General features: G+C 38.7%; 1 protein-coding gene across 2 annotated transcripts in view; it reads left to right on the top strand.

The window, feature by feature from the left end:
- The window catches only part of Parn (poly(A)-specific ribonuclease), a 157,104-nt gene that overhangs the window by 108,169 nt on the left and 25,195 nt on the right, over positions 1-23,740 (top strand). For both annotated transcript variants that reach the window (XM_003477767.5, XM_063226571.1), the window contains one exon: positions 8,521-8,710. In XM_003477767.5, the coding sequence (XP_003477815.1) occupies positions 8,521-8,710 (190 nt within the window). The remainder of the gene's footprint in view (positions 1-8,520; positions 8,711-23,740) is intronic.

Genomic DNA, 23,740 nt, shown 5'->3' with positions numbered 1-23,740 from the left:
TAATGTTAAACACAAGTTGACAGAGGAGAGCAGGGCAGTCTGTGCAGCTAATGGAGGCTGCTCTTGGCACATGTGACACGATGGGGTGGTCAGCACATCCACAGACACTCCTGGAGTTTACACAGAATTTGTGTGGCAAGGTACAGACAGATTTTCACCTGTATCATCTCTCAGGGACTCCATCTGGGGCCCTTCCAGTCTTGAAAAGAATATAGTGTTGGACTTCCGGGAGAACATGGCGGACAGATAACAGCAACTACCGGAGGCTCTCTGAAAAACTAGGCTCAGAAGCCAGGTATGGTGCGGACTAAAGAGACATAAGCAGGTGGAGTTATGCTCTGCTGACTCAGGAACGAACTCGGCTGAGAGAAACCAACTTGGAATGCAGTCCTGGTGCTAAAACAGGAACAGAAAAGTCTCGCTGCTGAGGCTGGACCCTGCGCCATTGGAAGCCGCGATTTGGGTTTCCCGCCGCGCGGTGGCTGGCTGCCTCTACATCGGCTCGGCAAGGAGAGAGACGCGCGGAAACTCTGAGAACGGGAGTCTGCGAACGGAGTCGAAAACAGGACGGGCAGAGAGGCATGTTCTGACTTGTGGCTAGGTGAGTGAGAGAAACTGACACTCCACCACAGTTTGACTCCAGCGGACTTTCTGGGCCCGAGCAGTCCTGCGGGAGCAGGGTGCGGTGGCGACTCCAGCCACACATTCCCCTCTCGGGCGGGATTGGTGAAAAGTGCCTGGCCTGCGTGACGCTGCCGGCGGACCCCGTAGGCTGGCCCAACCCAGATCCCAGAGCCTGACGGAGGCCGGGAGGGGCAGGCCCCGCGTAGGCTGCCTGGTGCGCAGCGGTGAGTGGGAACACCTAACCGGCGCAATTCGATCAGGCTGTGGCTGACAGGGAGAGAAGCTGGGCCTCTCATATAAGCTTGCATATATAAGGAACAGAGAATATGGGAAGAGGCAGCAACAAGAAAGGCTCCTCGGCCCCCAATTCTGAGAAACAGGCAATAGCGGACACCGCACCAATACACATAAAGCACCATATAGAGAGCCTCATAGACCAATTCAGGAATGAAGTTATCAACGACCTGAAGCTAGAAGTATGCAAAATAGTTAGAGAAATGCTAAGCCCCACCTAAGAAAAAACAGATGGTGGAATGGAAGAACAGAAAAAGAGGGGAGAATTGTTTGATGGAGAAAACAGGGAAAGCATAGAATACGTGAAGCAGGTTCAAAGGGACTACAAAGAAACTAAGAAGTTTATCGAAGACTGGCATAACAGCTTGAAAGAAACTAAGGACAGACTATCTGAACTGGAGGGCAGAATTGTAATATGGGAGAATGAAATGAAAAACCTCTTAAAAATAACAAAGAAACAAACAGCAATAATACAAAGACAAGAAGATGATAAGAGGATCCATAACTTAAGGATTAAGAACATAAAAGAAGAAGTAGGGACACAAACAAGTGAACTACAAAAGCTACTCACAGAAATAATCCAGGAGAATTTTCCTAATTTAGCAAAAGGTAAAGATACTCAGATGTATGAGGCATACAGGACCCCAGCTACCTACAACCCTAACAGAGAAACACCCAGGCATATAATAATAAAAATTCCAGAAATTCAATACAAGAACAGAATATTAAAAGCTGTCAGAGACAAGAAACAGACCACTTACAAGGGAGCACCCATCAGAATTACAGCAGATTTCTCTGCACAAACCATCAAATCACGAAGAGCGTGGGGGGAAATAATTCAAGCTTTGAAAGATAATAATCTCCAGCCAAGATTGAGATATCCTGCACAACTGTCCCTGGAAATTGATGGAAAAACAAGGTGCTTCCAGGATAAAGAGGAACTGGGGGAATTTGCAACCACCAATTCAACTCTACAGAGAGTATTGCAGGATATTCTAAAAAAAGAAAAATACAAAGAATCCAGCAATAGTGGAGGCCACAACTAATGGAGCAGAGAACAAAGTGAAGAAGACAAACTGACAGCTACTGACAGAATAAGAGCTCAACAGAAATGAGGCAGAGAAGATTGGATGATAGGAACAGCTATTTTGGAGAAAATGACATCTTAATAGGTAATACTGATTTAGTATCATCTTGTTTTGAAGTCTCATCTAGCTTTTGTCCTTCTGTCTCCAATGGTCTAAATAGGTTGTATCTTACTGGATTTTATTATGTATGATAGTATAAGCAAAAACCTTTTAAAGACAAGGAGATTATACAGAAACCATTATTCATTTTCTGTTAGTCGATTCTAAATACTCTGTAATGCTGTCATTCTCTTAAATGGTTTTACATTGTTTTGATATACTTAATGCTACAATACACGAAGTTGTACTCAAGGATTTCAAGGAAAGAGACAATATGGTAACTACTTTTAGGTCAAGATTATCTGGTGGTGAAACACTATTCTGCTTAAATGGTTATGTTTTGATCTGTGCTGTTTCGTTGTTATGCCCTCTTTTATCTCAATCTCCACTCCATTATTTACTTTTTTAATACTTTTTTAAAATTTTTATCCTTTTAATTAAAGGAAAAAAATAGCAGGATATATTATAGTAACCCACTTTGACTTTCCATTACCTCGATTTAAAGCCCTGTATTACTCTCACCATCTGGTTTTTAACTGATGTTCCCCTATTCTGTTTTGCTGGATAGTATCAGGTTCGAAAATTTAGGCATCAGCTGTGAAGATAATGAGATTCATTATAACGCCCATTCTCGTTGACTTTTATCTACTTTTGAAGACTTACAATGTCTCCAATGGTTTGGTTTTGTCGGTTTTGTTCTTTACTGTTTTGTTCAATTGTATTATAACTAATGGTATAGGCAATTCTATTGGAGATAGCGGGAGGCATTGTGGTGACCATTGTTGATCACCTTGTATTATGTTTTCACATTATCTATTATGTCCAACCCTTTTGACTTGACCGATTCTGTTCTGTTATGTCACATTTGGTTTTACTCTCTTCCAAAAAAGTAATAAGAACCGTGAGAGCAATGAAGCCCAAAATGTGTAATAGTCATTGTACAAAAGAGAGGAAAAGGAAGTGCTCTAAACTATATAACTGCATGTATATTTAAGTGTATAGGATAGAATATGATATCACAGAGTTTTATCGGATCATTGAACAGGACTGTTTGCAGTATCATTGATGGAATGTCCACTTTACAAGCTTTAATTTTGTGACTTGAACAATTATTTCTAAGATGACAATATGTAGTCCATTGACTGGTGATTTCCTACTGTTCATTTTTTTTCTGCGGATCTGTATAACTTGTACCCTTTCTCTGCTTTTTTTTCTTTTCTCCTTGAATAAAATTAAAAGAAAAAAAAAAAAAAGAATATAGTGTTAGGTTTGAATTTCAACTCAAGCGATTGAGTAGACATTTCTAAGCCTCAGTTTCCGCATCTTTAAAGTCAGAATGATGTTCAGAGTGTATGCCCCTTCTTCTTACAACCATTGTATCAATAAGAATATGAGCAATACCTTTAAACATTGAGAAACTGATACTGGCAAAATTTAGGCATTGCAAAACACCCAGGCCTAATGGCATATAACTGCTCAGTGGTTTCTTAATGTGTTCCCACCTACCCCTACCCCAACTGCACACTGATTCCAGCCATTTGAGAACCAGACTGCAGAGCTGCCCTTAGCTGCCTGAGAAATTAGGCATCTCAGCAGCTGTGCTCATCTACGCACAAGTACCACTCAGGGGCTCTTCTTCCATGTCCCTGCAGATCTCAAAGCAGGAGTGATGTGACTTGTCTTAAAGAGTCCTTCTAACTTAGTCTGTACTGGAAATGGGCCTTGGTTGGACGGGGTAAGCAATGCCAAGCCTAGACATTTGTATGTGTTTAAAATGTGAACATCTATGAAAGCCACCACTCAACTGAAGAACTGAAACATCGCTAATGAATTAACACCTACCTGTTTTGCTATGTCATCTTCCTGATTCCCTGCCACAGGCCACCCATCTCCTAAAATGGACTGACCATTCATTCATATCATTGTCTGCTTTTCTCTTCACTTTGCTTTGTTTCTCTTCTCTCTCCTCTCCTCTCCTCTCCTCTCCTCTCCTCTCCTCTCTGTCTCCCCCTCTCTCTCTGTCTTTCTCTGCTCTCTCTCTTTTCCCTGTCTGTACTCCCATAAACCCCTTCCTTCTATCTTTCTGTCCCAGTCATTCGTGTGTGTGTGTGTGTGTGTGTGTGTGTGTGTGTGTGTGTGTTTAAAAGGTATCATATCATAGACTCCTTGGAGTTGGCATTTCTCGTCTATCATTGTGTTGTTAAACCAAGATCCACCCATTTTATTGTATATAGCTTTGGTTCATTTGTTTTCTCATACAGTATTTGATTGTATGAGTACTCTGCAATTTGTCTGTTTATTTGATGCTTCTTTTTCACTCTTCCTCTTTTTTTTTTTGGCTATTATAATTAGTGCCTTTTCAGAAATTCTTGTGTTTATCACTTAATTCTCATGTAGTTGCTGGGTTGTAGGTAGGGTGTGAGGTGATTCACTTTAGATGACAATACTAAATTGTTTTCCAGGTTGGTTATGTAGCCACTAGAGAACTCAGTGCTCCACATTTTCCCAGTGGGTGGTATTATCAGTCTTTTTAACTTTTGCCAACACAGTAGGTGTAAAATGGTATCTTACTGTGCTCTTTATTTGCCTTTACTTGAGATTGAGCATCTCTGCAATATGTTATTGGCCTTTTTTATGCTTCCTTTGAGTTAAGATGCATGCTTTTCATGTGTTTTGCCCATCTTTCTGTTGTTTTCATACTGACAGCAGAATTTTTATGTATTCTAGTCCTCATCCTCTTCTTGTTGAATATCATATTAAGATCTCCCAGTTCACAGATTGTCTTCAGTCTCATTAGTGTCTTCTGATGGCCAGAAGTCTTAATAGCAATGCAGTCAAACTTCCTGATTTTTTTTTTAATGCTTAACCTTTTCTGTGTCTTCATAAATTCTCCCCTACTTCCATCTCAGAAGGATTTTCACTTACATTTTCTTTTCAAGTTTTCAGAGTTTGCTCTTGACATTTAAGTTCTTCATCCATCTGGAGTGCATTTTTTGACTTGGTATGACTAAGAGTCCAATTTCATTTTTTTCCTATGGATAAACAGTTTTTCTAGTTCCTCATATTTCTGAGCTGTTCTGTTCAAAAATCAAAGTTTCACAGATGCAGTAGTTGTATTTCTAGGATTATCTTCTGTACCTTTGGCCAGTTTGTTTATCTCTGCCCCATTACCATACTTTCTCTCTCTCTCTCTCTCTCTCTCTCTCTCTCTCTCTCTCCCCCTCCCTCCCTCCTTTCTTTCCTCCCTCCCTCCCTCCTTTCCTCCTTCCTTCCCTCCTCTTTTTGGTACCAGGAATTGAACCCAGGACCCTGCATTTGCCAGAGAAGTGCTGTGCCACTGGTTATATCCGTGGCCCTATACTGTCCTAATTACCACAGCTTTACTAGCTTTTTTTAGCTGACAAGCCAAGGCTCCTTCTTATTCTTCACAAGAATCTCAACTATTATTGGCTCCCTTGTTGTTTAACTATAAGATTCCACAGAATAATTGGGGTATAATTTGTATGCAATAAAATTACTCTTTTGATATAGTTGTATGCTTCAGTCAGTGCATCTGTTCATATAACCACCAGCTTAATCAAGCCAAAACACTACCAGACCCCCCCAAAATTCCCTCATCCCATTTGTAACCAACGTCCTCCCTCCAACCCCAGCCCTATTTCTTTACAACTACCTCTTTTCTGTTGGTTTTTTTTATCCTTTAATTTTTAATTTTAATATCTGCAATAGTTAATTAAAATGGCTTTTCTCCCCTTCTCTGGAGTAACGATACATCTGTAGCTCAATTTCAGAAGGAATCTCTGACATAGACCACTTACAAGGCCTCAGGTAGCTGTTTAGGTTCTCAGATGCACAGTCCTTCTCTCTTTGTGCTTCCTGAAACATCTCTTCCTCGTGTGGTCGTGGTAAATGCTGCTGTGTGTGCAGTGTCTGAGACAGTGGGCCAGGCCAGTGTAGCCAGGCGTGAATGAGGTTGTTACATGAGAGGAACCAACTCATTTGCCTACAGGAAGACAGAGTATACTCCCAACATACTTGGTTCCCCAGTGAGTTTGACACAGTGGCAGGACTAAGCAATGACTTTGGGTCATTTCCCTAACGTATTTGGAAAAAGTTGGTATTCCCAAGCAGCAGCTCCATGCTGCTTCTAACTAGGACCGGGACTCGCTGGAGGACATAGTTGACGGATAATTCATTTTTCTGATTCATCCATTAGAGGGGTGGTTTTGAGCTGGAGATTGGCTCCTAGATTAAAGACAGAGAGCTGCAAAGCTGCTGGGACTTAAAGGAATGTGGTAAATTATTCCCATGTGAAGGCTAGCAGTGAAAAGTGGATTGTTATGTTTCCCTTTTTAAGTGATCGTAATTCCAAATGTGCTCAGATAAATTCCCTCACTATGTTAGTGAGTTGTTTGCAGCATTTATCCATGGGGAGAAGAATAGAGTGATTGGAAACAGTCTAATATTGCTAAATAGACCATTCGGCTCCTTTCTGGTCCTGTCATCACCTTTGTTGTCTTGGGGAAGGAATATTGACCTAAGCCTACTCTTTTATTTAGTAATCCAAATTAAATTTGTGAGATTATTGCAAGTGCCTTCCTCCTTCTGAGAATGCTTCAGAATAAACCTTCCACGTGAAAGAATGAAATGTAAGAAGGAGATCCAGGAAGTGCTTATTTGCCAGCAGTTGGTAGAACCAGCAGGTCTCATTGTAGGCCACGTTGATAAGATTAGTATGTCGAAGTTGCTCATCACTGGGCTGGCTGCCTTCACCGCGTCATCTCCTCATGAGTCTCACCATGCTAGTTTGAGCTTATGTTTCAGCACCACACTCTACTTATCTGGAGACTTTGCAGAAGATGAAAATTCCTTTATACTTAGAGGATTATTTTTTCTTTAATTTTTAACTGTAGAATGGAGATTTGAAAAGTAGAGCAGACTTCCTAATGAAAATTTGTGGTTTTTCTTTTTAAAATTATTTTTAGATAAGTATTTAGGACACAACATTATATAAATCATTGTGCTGAAAAGTTTTAGTCAAATCTGGTCCGCTTAAAGATTAAAAAGTGTCAGGTGTTGGACACGTGCAATGCCTGCTTCTTCTCGTACAGCTGTCCCTCCCTTGGATTGCAGGTCTCTGATACAGTAGAGTCGCCTGTCCAGTTCTGCATGTTTATTTCCACTGGCTGCCCTCTACCATGCATTCATTCACATATTTATTAAAAACTACTGTGTGTACCAAGAGCTTTCCTGGGTATGGGTATACAAATTCTGTTTCTGATGTAATGTTACTGGTATAGCTACCCAGGTACCAAGTCTGCCCTGAATCCACTTTTCATTGCTGGTGAGGCTCTTACAGTCTCACTGCCAGGGTGGAAAATAACTTTCGGCAGTGGCAGCAGGCTAGGAGAGCAGGTGCCCAAACTGCATGCTTCAGCATGTGCGTACCCATCCACCCCAGACCTTTCGTCACCCCTCACTCCCACACACCAGTGTGTTCCAGCCACAGTATCCAGTGACAGGAAAGCACGGGATTAGAACAGAACTGACCTGTCTGGAGCTAGGGGTGTAGTTCAGTAGTACAGCACTTGCCTAGCATCCTTAGCACTGTAAAAATAAAAACAAACCTGAGCTGGCCTTTGTCTGAAGCATTCACATGGCAGTCAGGGAGAAAGTAAGCTCTAGCTTTCAAACTGTCCTTCCATCCAGACACAGTACAAAGAAATAACCATCTTGAAAAGTGAAAGGAGAAGGGCCGTGTCTCAGGTATTGTGGAGATAGCTGGAATTTGTAGACCACAAAGTGAGATTCAAAGTAGCAAGAAGGGCATTGGCAATAGGGTCAGAGTAGCCTGATGTTGCATCCTAGAGGTACCGTCCTGCTTTCTCATCAGTAAAAATGATTCCTCCCTTCTGAAGATTAGACACAGCCCTGTATATGCAAAACACTGGCACAGATATACAGTGCCCTTTAGTATTTCACATGGCGTTCACTGCCGTTACCCATACACCTTTCCTTATCATTTTTAACAAAATAGTAATAGTTTTTGCCTCATGGTTTTATTTTCATTTTTTTTCCTCAGAATTGCATAATTTTCTAGCAGTTATGATAGCTGCAAATATTTTGAAAGTCAGTGATTTACTTATATCATTATAGGGTTTTCTTGTTTTGTTTATTTGTTTTTTATGGTTTATGAAGCACCTTCACACTGAGGGAGATTGGAGAGCAGTAACTTTTCCCAAGGTGAGGATACTCAGATGAAGAATGCTTATAGGATGTGCCCAGCATCACCTGTCTTATAGGTGGCAAAGCTGAGGTTAGCACTCAGACTCGAGCCCAGGGATCCTTGGGCCACCTCTGGCCAGCTCTCCTAATTGACTTCATCTTTTATAAGAATTTTGTTCTTTTTTTGTAGCTGTCAATACCAGCAGATATGCAGAAAGCTATCGGATCCAGACTTATGCTGACTATGTGGGGAAAAAACAGGAAGAGACGCAGATCAAGAGAAAATGGTCAGATGACAGCTGGAAGGAAGTCGACAAAAAGCGACTGAACACACAGAGCTTGTCTCACACGCTACAAAACCACTACTACCCATCTGACAGGTAAATATGCTGGCAGTTGATGTACCAGAGCAGAGTTGTTCTAGTGTAGCTTTTCTGGTTGCTTCTTTTAGGATTATAAGTAACAAATCAGACTTTTGAGAAAGGTATTTTTTCAAACTTTCACTGTCACATGTGACTGCTACTTAAAGTTGTTAGGCTTGAGAGAATGAATGTTTTCTAGACCCCAACTATCTTGTTAACTCTCACGAAATCTCCTGGAGCAGGCAGGATACATCTTACTCCCATTTTAGGAGTGAAAAAATGCAGGCTGTCTGACTTGCCCACACATAAAATTGGGGAACCAAGCTTGGGGCTCGTGTGCTTCTAGTCTTCTTGTGTGGCTTCTGCCAGAGCTGGCTCCTTTCACCTCCTACAGAACTAAACCCCAGCCTGCTTCAGAAAAGAATTCAAAGCATACTCTTCTAATCATCTTTAATTCCCCTTCAGAAAGTGAATGCTGGCAACATTTGTTATCTTTGTGAAACTGCAAAGGGTAGGTGTAGAAAATAGAAGATCTATATATAATGTAGATTAATTATGGAAAATCTAAAATATAGGAAAATGTAAATAAAAAGGAAAAATAAACCATAATCCCAATACTCCAAAGCAATCACTATTGATATTATGGATTTCCCTCTGTAATTTTAAAATTTTGGGGGGGATTTTAAAAAGTGAAATATAGATTAAGATACTACAAAATGCACAGATCACAAGTATCAGTTCAGAGTTTTAACAGTTCTATACATTCATATAACCACCACCAAAATAAAAGAGATCATTTTTGCCTCCCCCAAAATTTCTTTTTGCTCTTTTCATGCAGCCTCAAATTACCTCTACCCTAAGCAACCATTTTTTAATTTCTACTACTATAGATTTTGTTTATTCTTGAAATTAATAAACAGTGGAATCATGTGATATTGTTCACTTTTATTAACATGTTTTTGAAATGCTTCTTTGCTCCCTTATCTGTCGATCATTTGCTTTATTTTTTTAGTAAGATTCTGTTGTATTAGTATGCAACATTGGTTTTACCTATTCTCTTGGTACACATTTGAATGATTTCTAGTTTGGGGCTGTTATAAATAAGGCTGCTCCAAACACATGGTTAAAAAAATTTCTATCAGTATATGTTTTTATTTCTCTTGAATAAATACCTGGGAGTAGAACTATTGATTGTTCAGATGTTTGATGGTTAGTGTTCAACTTTCTAAGAACGGCAATAAAAACCAGTCCTCCAAAGCAAATGCATCATTTTATAGTACACTAGTATATTGTGTGAGTTCCGGTTGCTCTACATCCTTGTCAGTATATAGTGCTATTGGTCTTTTCATTTCAGCCATTCTAGAGGATGTGAGATGGTATTTTGTTATGGTTTTAATTTGCATTTCTCTCATGACTAATGATGTTGATCATGGTTTTTTATTGCTGTATTGCTGATGTTCCAACCTAGGGCACCACCTACGCTACTAGGCCAGTGCTATGCCACTGACTGCTATCTCCAGCCAAAGCCTTGGCTACCTTAGTATGTGCTTGTTGGCTCTTCAGGTATCTTCTTTCAGGGACTGCTATTTAAATTGCTTTTTTTTTTTTGAGACAGGTTCTCACTGTGAGGTGGAGGCTGACCTTGAGTTCACTATTTTAGCCCAGGATGGCCTCAAACTCATGACAATCCTTCTGCCTCAGCCTCCTAAGGGCTGGGATTACAAGCATGTGTCGCCATATCCAGCTCTTTCCTCTTTTTAAATTGGACTGTTTTTTCCTACTATTGATTTTTATTTTTCACATAAAAAGGAATTCTTTTTATGTGTTATGGACAGACATACAAACTTTGTCCATTAACATGTGCTACATATAATGTTTTTAAGCTGAAGTTTGCTTAATTGTTTTTGTAATGATGTCTTTTAATCAGCACATTGGTTTTTTTAAAATTTTGATTAAATTATTTTTATGAATTTTTTTTAATAGTTAAAGGGTTTTTTTCCCTTAAAAATCTCTGCCTATCCTAAGGATAATTTATCCTTAGGATAAAAATTATTTCTCATGTTTTCTTCTGGAAGGTTTGTTGCTTTAACTTTTGGATGTGAGTAATGATCTGTCTCAAAATAATTTTGTATATTGGATTGAGATGAGGGTTAGGTTTTAGTTTTTCCCCATGGCTATCTGATTTTTCCAGCAGTATTTATTAAAAAGACTTTTCTTCCCTGTTTAGTTACTTTTCTCTTGTTGCTGAGACAAAAATATTCAAAGTCCAAAATTAAGAAAGAAAAGATGTATTTAGCTCACAATTTGTAGAGGTTTCACACCATAATTAGCTGGCTCCAAGGCAGGGTGGTGTGGCAGAGGAGCAATAGCTCCTGGCTGTGGAAGACAGCAAAAGCAGGAAGAGCAGAAAAGAGGAAAACAAGCCTCTTTTATTCCTTTATTGTATGCAGACCACCCACCCTAGGGCAGATGTAGCACTCATACTCTCTAATCCCAGCACTAGACAATGAAGCATTCACAAATTCTAGATTCATTTGCCCTGAAAAAGCCTACACCCCATGTCCTTTTAAGACTTTGAGGGGACATCCAGACACAAACTGTAACATTCCCTCATTACTTTAACTTACCACCTTAATAAAAATTAAACTGTATGACTAGGTCTGTTTCTAGACTTGACTCTTCTGTTCCACGAATTAATGTCTTTCTTATGCTTGTATCACACTATCAATAATAAATAGTCTTATTAATGACTTCATAATAAATCTTGAAATCATATGCTTTTTTGGGGGGAGTCTTTTTGAGACAGTTTTACCATACAATTCAGGGTGACCTTGAACTCACCTGGAACTCAGGCTAGACTCAAACTTGCAGCAATCCTCCTGTCAGTCTCGTGAGTGCTAGAATGATAGGCAGGCACTACCCCACCCGGCCTTTGAAATCATATACCTTCTAACGTGTGCCTTCTAGCTTCTTTTTCAAATTGTTTTAGCCCATCTAGATCTTTTGCATTCCACATAAGTTTTATAGTAATCATATCTGTTTATTTAATACGTTTACTTTTTATGTAAAAATCTTATATTTATCTTATATTACTTTTCTTCATGTAAAAAATAAGTATATTTTTAATATACATGGGATTGTTTCTTAAATTTCGTTTTCAACATTTTTATTACTTCTATATAGAAATATAATTCATTGTTGTAGATTGGCCTTATATCCTACACCCTTTTAAATTCATTCATTTGTTCTGATAGTTTTCTTAAGCATTCCATATGGCTTTCTGACTGCACAATTACATTATGTCTGTAGTGTGTTTTGTTTTGATTTGAGACAGAGTTTTGCTACAGACGCCTCTGTTTGTAGTCTTTGTGATAAAAATCACAATCACAAAAGGTTTTATTCTTTTTTTTTTTGTACCAGGGATCAAACTTGCAACCTTATGCTTGCCAGGCAGGCACTTATGCCGCTGAGCTGAATCCATGGCCCTACAATAGCTTTTTTTTTTTTTTTTTAATGTTTTGTTATTGTTATTGTTGTTGTTGTTGTTGTTGTTGTTATCGGTACTGGGGATCAAACTCAAGACTGTCTACTTGCAAGGCAAATGCTTATGCCGCTGAGCTAAATCCCCAGCCCCTACAATAGCTTTTAATAACTTTTTTGATTTCAGGCTAACAAGATATTCCAGGCTTCTCCTGTACATTTCCACCTTCTGCTTCTCCACAGAACAATATTACTGTTAACTGGAAATGGGAAATCATGTTTAGATGCTGTACTCTGAGTTCTAGATGTGTTTGTGGTATTTTATTTTTTTAAATAATCCTTTTGAATGAAAAGTTAGCATGGGCATCTTTTTATGTTTCCTATTTCTAAGATAAATTTATATGGGTATTGCCTATTTTAATTAGACTAAATTTTTTGTTTAACTTTTTATTATAATTCTCTTTCTTGCTATGCTGAAGATTGTTGTTCCTAATCATATGGGGCATTTTTTTAATCCTAGGGTATATAATAGTATCAAAAAACTATTATTGCCATTGATATAAGAGAATGAAACTCCTGATCTATTATGTATGGTATGAGTTCGTATTCTCTAAAATCAAAGAATGAATTTTAGAAATAGCTGAGGTTAAGAGCAGAAATATTTACTAAGAGAAGGAAAGCTTCGGTACTGGGGATTTAGCTCAGCAGCATAAGCGCCTGACTGGCAAGTGCGAGGTTGTGAGTTCGATCCCCAATATTACAAAAAAAAAAAAGAAAGAAAGAGAGAGAGAGACAAAAGGGGTACCGAGTGGGTTGCCAAGGACTCTGTCTTTTCCAGGGACTTTTATAGAGAAAAATCATGGGGTGAGATGTGTTCAAGATGGGGAAAACTGGGAACTTACAAGGCAGATGGGCATAAGGTGGGACAGAATTATCGATAGCCAATAAGATTAACAATTCAGGTAAAATTGATTACATTAGGGACAAATGGGGAAGCCAGTCACTTAGAAAGCAGGCATTCTTAGAGAGCTGTGACTCTTTCCCTTAGGGGGCTGGGATGATTGGTGACTCCTGGCTTCCTCAGAGTGATAGGGAGCTATTTAGAATATCAGTCCTTAGGATAGGGATGCATTTTTTTTGATCCTTTGTCTTGAGGCCTGGCCCACAACAGCAGGTGTCTGTCTCCCCCACAGTTGCTAGGTATCTGAGCTTCTGCACTAACTGCTTTGAGGACCTAGCCCCGTCTGACTGCTTATAATATTTCTAACTCAGCTGCCTGTAACACCATTACTAATACATAATTATTGAAAAAGTTTGCAGTTATTTTTGTCACTAGAGTATATCCCGTTAGGGGTTAATGGTCAAATTACAGTGTTTGAGGCTAGACATACAGCTCAATAGTGGAATGTTTGCCTAGCATGCACAAGGTCCTGGAATTTACCCAGAACACATATACATGTGTACATGCACACAAACCTATGTTTTAAAGTCCCTTGAGATAATTCATCTCAAATTCATTAGGGATTACTTTTTATAGAATTGCAATTTGTTTTGTAATTATGTAAAATCATTAGGTAGTTCCAGCATATTCAGGAAAATGTCTTCTCCTGTTGCCTTTTGTGTCTGTTTTCCCCTTTCCCCTTCAGGCAGATTTTGTTTTTAGTATACCCTTCATCTTTACAAGTATATAAATGAATGCATGTACCTCCCCAGGCACATCCTTTGCTGGATGAGTAGTAATGCATCACACATACTGTTCCCACTGTGTTCTTTTCCTTTAGCCATAGATTCGCATCTTGGAAATCTCTTAATTTGTGGTTTTCTGCACTGCAGGAGACAGTGGTATTCTTCAGCCTCCTTAGTAAAGCATACCTGCCAGCTCTCCCTGGTCATTTGAATTCTCATTTACATTATTGACCTTGTAGCAAAATTCATGACTACTATAGAAGTCAAATGCTTTGTGAGACGCTAACTCACTGCTGTTATGCAGATGAATCACTGTTTTATCTTTTCTTATCTTCTGTCTTTGGTGTCCCATTAGGATAAAGCCCAGTGACACATAGGATATTTTCTGGGATCTCCATAGGCCAACCTGAGAACCAAGAGACATTCATATTTATTAAGCAAAATTTTCTTTCCAGGTCCTATGTGAGATGCTTTTCATCATTTTATTTAATCTCTACAGCAACTCAGCAAAATCCATGGCAATATGATATTTCTGATTTATATGAGAAAATTGAGTCTCACCAAAGTTAAATAATTTAGCTACAGTTAGACAGAATTTTAACTTAGAGGCATTTTGGATCCATAGTACAGTGTATCGTTACCTTTTAGGATTGTGGTGTGCTTACACGTACATTTGACAGTGCAGGTTTGAGAGAGACATACTATTTTAATAGTTCTCTTATGTAAAACAAACAAAGTAAGTGGTAGAGAAACCCTAAGAAAATCTCTGTGTTTCAACCTCACTTCTTTTGGGGGTGGATTTAGATAGTATCATGAATCACTAATGTAAAACTTAAAAAGAGACAAAAGTGACTCTGGGATAAGGTGCAAGCCATTATCAGAAATAACTACAGTGTCATCCTTCTGATATGCTCAGGTCTTGCTTGTAGTGGAACCCAGTCTTGGTCTTTGGTGGGTAGGCTAATTTTAAGTAAAGGAACCAAAACAAGATACTTTGTTTTTAGTAAGAAAGAGTGACCACATCCCCCATTCTCCTTATTCAACTGCTTTCCCCCTTACTAACTGAACAGTTGAAAGGACCATCGGTCTTCTCTGAAGTAGATATTTTAAGAAAGTAGTATAAATATAATAAAAATAGAACCTAGCTGGGCATGATGGTGCACATCTGTAATTCCAGCACTCAGGAGACTGAGGCAGTAGGATTGCCATGAGTTCTAGGCCAGCCTATATCACATAGCAAGACCCTGTCTCAAAGCAAGAACCTGTCTCAGAAACAAAATAAAACTGATAGGATTATTTCCAAAAGATGAGAAGTATAAAACAAAAGAGGCCTTTATTCTGAGAACATGGAAAGAGAGAACTAACACCACCACCACCACCACCCCCACCGCTGCTGGAGTCCGGCTTTCTCTCTGGCAGACAGGTGGCGTGGTGGGTATATAAGTAGCCTAAGCTTAGGGTAGTGCCCTAGAGCCATTAGAGATGCACAGGTATCTCATTGGCACACGTTTGGCGGCAGGGGCAGATTCCTAAGGGTGTGGGGAGATAGAGTCACAGGTAAATCCCTAGGGGTGGGGGAGATAGGAGCTTCCTGGTTCCAGTTGAGGCTTTTCTGGCTACAGAGTCCCGTCTGGGCCAAACCCTTTCAAAAACACACAACTAGAATGTGAATATAAAGCAAAGAACTTTAAACTGCAGTTACCAGTAAAATCAAATGATTAACCAGGAAAATTGGTTTCACTGTGAGCTGTGCCTAATATGAAGCCTGATTGGTAATCAAGATATAGTACAACTCTTTAGCAAATAGTCTGCCCCTTCTGTCTGGCTAGAAAAAGTTGGACTGACAAAGCTTATTAGCTCTTTGACTTCTGTTGGATCAGTAGATCAAGACACTATTACTTCCTTTCAGAGGGGTTATTGGAATAGGACTCCTGAGAATAACAATGCATAAGCACTGCACATAACTTGAATAAGCAAAAAATACGTAGTGAAATATTGTGTAACCCTAATAGGCAGATAATTCTGACACATGCTGTAACATGCATATACCTTGAGGATATTATGCCAAGTGAAATAAGCCAGTCACAAAAAGGCAGATACTATATGAATCCACTTATACAGCATACCTAAAATAAGTCAGATTCATAGAGAAAGAAAATAGAAGAGTGTTGGCCATAACCCAGGGAGAGGAGAGAAGAGGGAGCCGTTGGTTAATATGCTGTAGTTTTACAAAATAAAGTTTTTGAGCCTGATCACTCAATAATGTGCATATACTTTACCTTGTTGAATGTAAACTTAGAAATAGTTAAGGGCTGAGGCTGTAGCTCAGTGGTAGAGCACTTACCTAGCCTGGGCAAGGCCCTGTTTTTTAACTCAGCATCTGTCTCTGTCTGTCTATCTCTCTCTCTCTCTCTCTCTCTCTCTCTCTCTGTCTGTCTCAGTGGTAAAAATGGTAAGTTTTGGTAAACATTTTAAAGAAATTCAGACAACTTGTGATACAGTTTTTTACAGTAAATTTGATTTGAAACTTTTCTCGTAGTAGTTAGAAAAGGACTAACAGACTAGAGTAAGAATCTTTAAATTAGAGTAAGAAATTTTAAATTAGTATCTGGAAGAGTGGTTGAATTCACTTTTTACTTACTGCTTGTCTGTTTTATGCTTCATCTATTCTATTCCTCTCCTACCCGCAGTGCTGGGGATGTAAGCCAGGACCTTGTGCTGCTGGAAAGTGCCTTACCACTGAGCTGCTTCTGCAAGCCGTAAAATCAGATTCTAGCCTTTCTCTTCTTACTTGTAGTGTGGACCGTGGCACATGTGCTGCACCTGGGTGGGTTGATGTCTAGATGAAGATCTGCTCAAATCCAGCTAAATAATAGTGTCAGTTCTACAGATGTTAACAGAGCACATCTGTGAAGCATAACAGTTACGTTTATTAAAAAATATCCATATGTGTACCTTTAGGATTTATTTTTGCAATGCTGGTCATCAAATTCAGCTCCTTGCACATGTTTGGGAGGTGGTCTACTACTGAACTACATACCAGCCTTGTCTATTTTTAGAGTTCAGTCTCTAAGATTTCCTTCACTGGTTTTTAAATATTTGCAGTTACTTTATTCAAGTTTTTTGGTTTGTTTGTTTGTTTGTTTGCTTGCTTGTTTTTAACCAGGAATTCAACTTGGGACCTTGCATTTGTCAGACAGGCACAGTTCCACTAGAAACTGTGCCACTGAGCTGTAGCCCTGGCCCTTGTAGTTACTTTATTAAAAGTCAGAAGATTTTTAGCAATGACTTGCCTTTCTTTAAATTTGAAAATAGACAGGTTTTTCACTATCTTCAAGTCAGCATCTTCATGTAAAAGCTCCTGTATGCAGAAATTTGGAATTTGGCACTGAAAGCTTGCTCTCACCTTACACTTTAAATAGTGTGTCATCTCAGGATTTTATTTGAAATATCATGAAGCTAAGTTTAACTTTTTCTTATATTTATATTGCTTTTGATGTGCTGTATTGTATCCATGCTTCATAATAACGGTAATATTTGAAAATTAATGTTTTCTTTCCATATCTTTATTTATTTAATTAGCCCTAATTAAAAGTCAGGTCATCTGAGTTTCTAACAGTGTGTTACATATTCAGTAGTTGTGTTCATATAATCGTGTTTTTGTACTAGTATAATGAATGGTGCTAGGAATGGACCCAAATGGCCTCCTGCACAGGTTTTGTATGTCTGGCAAGAAAGTGCAAAACAAATTTCCTATTTGAGCTACCCATTTTATATGCATTTAGACTTATTTCTGTATTATTTGTAATAGTGCTAATGTAATTAAAGTATAAAATATGTAAATCCTGTATTTTAATTGCCAGATGTAAAAATCCTTAACATTTTTCTGGCAGTTCTTTTTTGACATTCATGCTTACTTAAAATTCTGCTAGCACATTTTCAGCCAGCAGGAACTGTAGTATGTTTGTATTCATTTGGAGAGGCCCAGTACAAGGATAAAGAATGACTGTTGTGACCCAAAACCATATTCGTCATTGTCCTGAAAGGAGTTCCATGTTTAAGTGTTGTCTGCCTTTTGTTTAAGTGTGCCTCCTTTTGTCCACTCAAGAATCACTGAAGCAGTTTTCATTTCCTTCAGCTGCATTGCTGGTAGTGCAGAAGACAAATGCTTGCCAGATGGCAATATTCTAGATCCTCCTATTTGTGTTCCCTTGTGCACTTGTGTTTCTAAATACAAAAGGACTAAAATCTGTAGTCAGTAAATGGATGTTTGCTATATACTTCTTTAAACTTTTCTATATATTTGAAGTTTTTGTGTAAAATGTTAGGGAACAGTGGCACTGTGGTTCCACAAACCTCATGCACCATTGCCAGCAGAGTAGGCCCATTTCAGTGGCTCTTGGCAATGGTGGGTTCCGGGTGACCCTGCTTTCACACATTACCATTCAGCCCATGCTTTCTTTTTCACTAATTAGCCCTCAGGAACATCCAGTACAAGCTCTTCATGTTTCCTAGGTCTGCCTGCTTATCTTTCTTCCTGTCCCCTCCTCCTTTTCCTGATGTTTTTCAAAGATTGAACTACTGTCTCTGAAAACTCAGATCTATACCATCTCTAAAAACATGGATCAACCATTTTTCTCACCATAGAACAGGGAGGGCATCACAACGTGTGTGGCCCCTCTCCTTATTACTATCAAGAGTGAGGTGAACTGTTTGGAAAGGTCCAAAGACCAGGTGGGAACACTAGTGACACAATAATTGGCAGGGTCTCAACTAAGGGGCACTGGATGAACAAAGGAGACTAGTGGTGTGAAAACTCTGAAGTAACAATAACAATAGGAGCCAACAGGTGACTGAAGCTTTCTCAGGACTGACAACCAGCTTTGAAGAATCCAGAACTTGACAGAAGACATCCTTGAAGAACAGACTTTTCCTACAGAGACCTATATACCAGTTATATAGCTACCTGCTACAAAAACTCAGAGAAAAGATCAGCACAGAAAACAAAATAAAAAATTTAAAATAGAAAATGACACGATGAAGCAAAATGCAATCTTAAACCTCTAGCCCACCTGGAACAAGTCCAGGAGATATCAACATGGAAGAAAATGGGAGGCTCACACCTGAAGTTTCTGAAATGATAGCAACCAAAATAAAGAAAGCAACCCATGAAGTTATAGAGGAAATCAGATCAGGATAAAAAAAGAAAATGTGTTTTTAAAGGAAATGATCAACAATCTAGAGTAGAGATAAATAAGAAAACAGATGATGACAGAAAGAAATGGAAATCATGAATGATCACTACAAGAAAGAAATAGAATGCATGAATGAAACTGAAGACAGACTTTCAGACCTGGAAGACAGGATCACAGCTAGTGATCATGAAAGGAAAGTGATAGAACTGTGGGGGATGGCTGCTGAAAAGATAAGAAGTATGTTTTAGACTGATTGGTATTTTGGTTCCAAAGTTTGTAATAATTGGCCATCACCAATATATACATGAGTGGATTTTTTCTGTGGAGTTAGTGACGGCTCTGCCTGTGAGAACTTAAGCTCTGAAGGACGTGAGAGTCTTTCATTGTGGACACAGGTTGGCCCAGAAAAACTCTGCCTTGTGCTATCTAAGGACATCACGCAAACCCACAGAAAGGGGGAGAAAACCCACCTGGGCCTGGCCCAGCGGCAATCTCTGGGGGTTTCTCACCTGTGGTTAATTGGGTCGGTGTTTGCGAACCAGCAGTGACAAGTTTACAGCTCCCGAGTGTAGAAGTGAGGAATTAGGGAACCATCCAGGATGTAGTCCGGTCCAGAATGGCAGAGGACTCAGACTAGGAGAATCCTAGGAATCTCTCGTCTGCTGTTCCTGGTCAGGGAACCATATGATAGAATTGTGGGGAATGGCGGCAGCGGTGGCTGAAAAGATAAGAAGTATGAAATATAAATGACCTTTATTTTAAGAATGAGGTGATAGATCACCCCCCCCATACCCTGGGGTGCGACATCTCCCCCTGGGGTCGGTGATCTCTCCGTGGAACATGTGGAATGGGAGCATACATGTAGCTTAGGTTGGGGGTGGTGCCTTAGGAGCATTAGGGATGCACAAGTAACCCATTAGCACTCGTTTGGCGCCAGTGGCAAATTCCTAGGGGTGGGGAAGATAGGGTCACAGGTAAATTCTTAGGAGTAGGGGAGATGGAGCTCCTTGGGGAGCTCCTTGGTTCCGCTTGAGGCTTTACTGGCTACAGTGTCCTGTCTGGGCCAAAACTCTTTCAGAAAGACCTTTTGAAAATAACAGAATATCAGGAAACAACATTTCAACAACTGCAAGATGATGCAAAGAAAAATAGCACAATAACTGGTTAATGAAAAAGCAAGGAGCCGACATAAATAACAGAAAATTTCTCAAGCAGAGAACTTGAAGAGAACTTGACATACAGAAAAGTGAGGCATACAGAATTCATTATCCATAACCAAGATAAATCTACACCCAGACTTATAATAATCAACATCCCAGAAATTCAGCACAAGAACAGAATATTAACAGCTGTTAGAGAAAAGAAACATATTACTTCTAAAGGAAAGCCCATCAGAATCATGGCAGATTTTTCAACACAAACTCTCAAGGCAAGAAGAGCTTGCAGTGAAGTATTTCATCTTAAAAGAAAACAACTTCCAACACAGAGTATTGTATACTGCAAAACTATATTTCAAAATTAATGTAGAAATAAGGTACTTCCATGACAAAGAACAGTTGAAGAAATTCATGACCATCAAACCAACACTGTAAAGGGTACTGAAAGATATTCTAGACATGGACAAAAATGACTACAATTCCAAGGATGACAAGGAAAAGAAATCAGCAGGCAAGGCAAGCAGTTAAACAGAGGAAAAAGGCAGGGAACCAACAGCAGGAAAATATCATGACAAAGACAAGCCCAGTCATTACCGTCAATGTAAATGGCCTCAACTCATCAATCAAAAGAAACAGACTGACAAAATGGATCAAGAAATAAGAACCAATAATATACTGTACACAAAAAACACATTTAACTCAAATTCATGGCTAAAAGTTAAAGGATGGAAAACAATACTCCATGCAACAGAAACCCAGAAAATAGAAATTTCAAACCAAGAATGATTAAAAGAGATAAGGTCACTACATACTTGGGGAAAAATTTTAAGAAGAAGAGATAACAATCATAGCTATGCACCAGGGCTGGGGATTTAGCTCAGCAGTGTAAGTGCCTACCTGGCAAGCACAACGTTGTGAGTTTGATCCCCAGTACAAAATACATAAACAAACAAACAAACACCAAATATGGAACACCCAACTATATAAGACAAATACTAATAGACATGAAAAAACTTATAAACAGTAACACAGTTGTAACAGGGGACTTTAGTGCCCTATTGGCACAAAGAGACAAGTCAACAAAATAAAATGTCAGCAAAGAAATAATAGAACTGAATCAAACCTATGAACAAATGGACTTAGTAAATGTTTACACAGTGTTCCACTCTACAGTGTCAGAATACACATTCTTCGCAGCTGCACATGGGATGTTCTCTAAAAGAGACCATTATACTAGCCCATAGAACATGCTTAATACATAAATACAAAAGAATCAGAATTATCCCATGTATATTATCTGATCATAGTGTAGTAAATTTGGAAAATCATGGCAAAAGAAACCACAAAAACTCCATAAATACATGGAACTTAAATAACACCCTCCTGAACAACCAGTGGGTCAGAGAGAAAGTTAAAGAAGAAATTAAACAGTATCTACAATCAAACAGAAATACAAATACAACTTACAGAAACCTGTGGGATACAAAGCAGTTCTAAGAGGGAAACTTATAGCAATGAATTCTCAAATCAGGAAAACAGCACAAATAAGTAACCTAAGGCTACACCTGTTCTAGAAAAACAAAAACAAGTCATGCCCAAAGCCCATAGAAGAGAGGAAATTACAAAGACCAGAGCAGAAATTAATGAGTTGAACAGTTGGTTCTTTGAAGTCAGATTAATAAACCCCTAGCCAACCATATCTGAAAAAGGAAAGAGAAAAGGGTAAAATCATTACAAATCATGCAGAAACTCAGAAGATCACCAATACCTACTTTGAAAATCTTTACTTGCATAGGCTGGAAAACACAGAAGAAATGGATAAATTTGTAGAAATGTATTGTTACCACAGCTGAATCAAGAAGATATAAAAATTTTGAATAATGCAGTATCAGTTAATGAAATTGACAACAAATTTAAAACTTAACAACAAAGAAAAGCCTGAGTCCTGATGAATTCACAGCTGAATTCTATAAGAAATTTAGAAAAGATTGAACACCATTACTCCTCAGACTCTTTAATGAAATTGAAAGGGAAGCAATTCTCCCTCATTCCTGGAGGCAAGTATTACTCTAATAACAAAACCACAGAAAGACCCCACCAAAAAGAAGAACTACAGGCCAATCTCCCTGATGAACATAGATGGAATAAAATACTAACAAGCAGAATGTAGCAAATCATCAAGAAGATTATACACCATGACCAACTGGGATTCATCCCAGGAATGCAGGGATGGTTCAGTATACACAGATCAATAAATATAATATATCACATCAACAAAACCAAAGAAAAAAATTACATGATCATCTCAATAGAAGGAGAAAATTCTTTTGATAAAGTCCAACACTCATTCTTGATTTAAAAAAAAACCCTACAGAAAATTGGAATAGATGGTCCTTACCTCAATCTGATAAAAAGCCATCTATGACAAACCAACAGCCAACATCATACTAAATGGTCACAAACTGAAAACTTTCACTCTAAAATCAGGAACAAGACAAGGATGTCCACTATCATCACTCCTATTCAATATATTTTTGGAAACATTACCCACAGCAATTAGATGAGAGAGAAAAGGAATAAGGATAGGAAAGGAAGAAGTTAAACTATTGTTATTCACAGATGACATAATGCTCTACCGAGAAGATCCCAAACACTCCACCAAAAGACTTGAATTAATAAACAAACTCAGTAACGTAATTAGATACAAAATCAACACTAAAAAGTCAGTAGCATGCCTGTGTACAACCAGCAAGCTCACTGAGAGAGAAATTAGGGAAACCACATCCTTCACGTAGCATCCAAAATAATGAAACACTTAGGAATCAGTCTAACAAGGGAAATAAAAGATCTATACATTGAATGATAGCACTCTAAAAAAAAAAAAAAGAAAGAAAATCCAAGAAGCTGTTAGAAAACAGAAAAATGTCCCTTCCTCATGGATAGGAAGGACCAACACTGTGAAAATGGCCATACTTCCAAATTGTTATACAGATTTAATGCAATTCTCATCAAAATGCTAGCATACTTCACTGATCTAGAGAAAACCTTTCTAAAATTCATTTGGAAACAGCAGAAACCTACAATAGCAGAGGCAAGCCTGGGCAACAAAGGCAAGGCAGGAAGTATCACAATCTCAGGCTTGAAATTATACTGCAAAGCTACTGGGATAAAAATCAGCATGGTACTGGCAAAACAAGACAAACAGCCCTGAGGATCAGTGGAATGGATTAGAAGATGCAGACACAGGTGCAAACAGACTCAGCCACCTTACCTTTGACAAAGGAGTGAAACAACTTCACTGGAAGAAAGCCTTTTTTAAAGAATGCTGGAAGATTTGACTTTCCACCTGTTGAAAACTAAAACTAAACACATGTCTATCACCATGCACTAAAATAAAGTCAAAACGGATCAAAGATCTAAATATTAAAACAGAAACACTAAAAATACTGGGAGAAAAGGTAGGTAGAACTCTTTTTTTTTTTTTTTTTTGTCTTTTTCCTTTTTATCGGTACCAGGGATCGAACCCACGA

The sequence above is a fragment of the Cavia porcellus genome, unplaced genomic scaffold (genome assembly GCF_034190915.1).
Source record: "Cavia porcellus strain 051 isolate PalLab524CR breed Dunkin Hartley unplaced genomic scaffold, mCavPor4.1 scaffold_16, whole genome shotgun sequence".
Classification (NCBI taxonomy): domain Eukaryota; kingdom Metazoa; phylum Chordata; class Mammalia; order Rodentia; family Caviidae; genus Cavia; species Cavia porcellus.
Note: the sequence above shows the minus strand (reverse complement) of the source record. Positions and strands in the feature narration are given on the sequence as shown.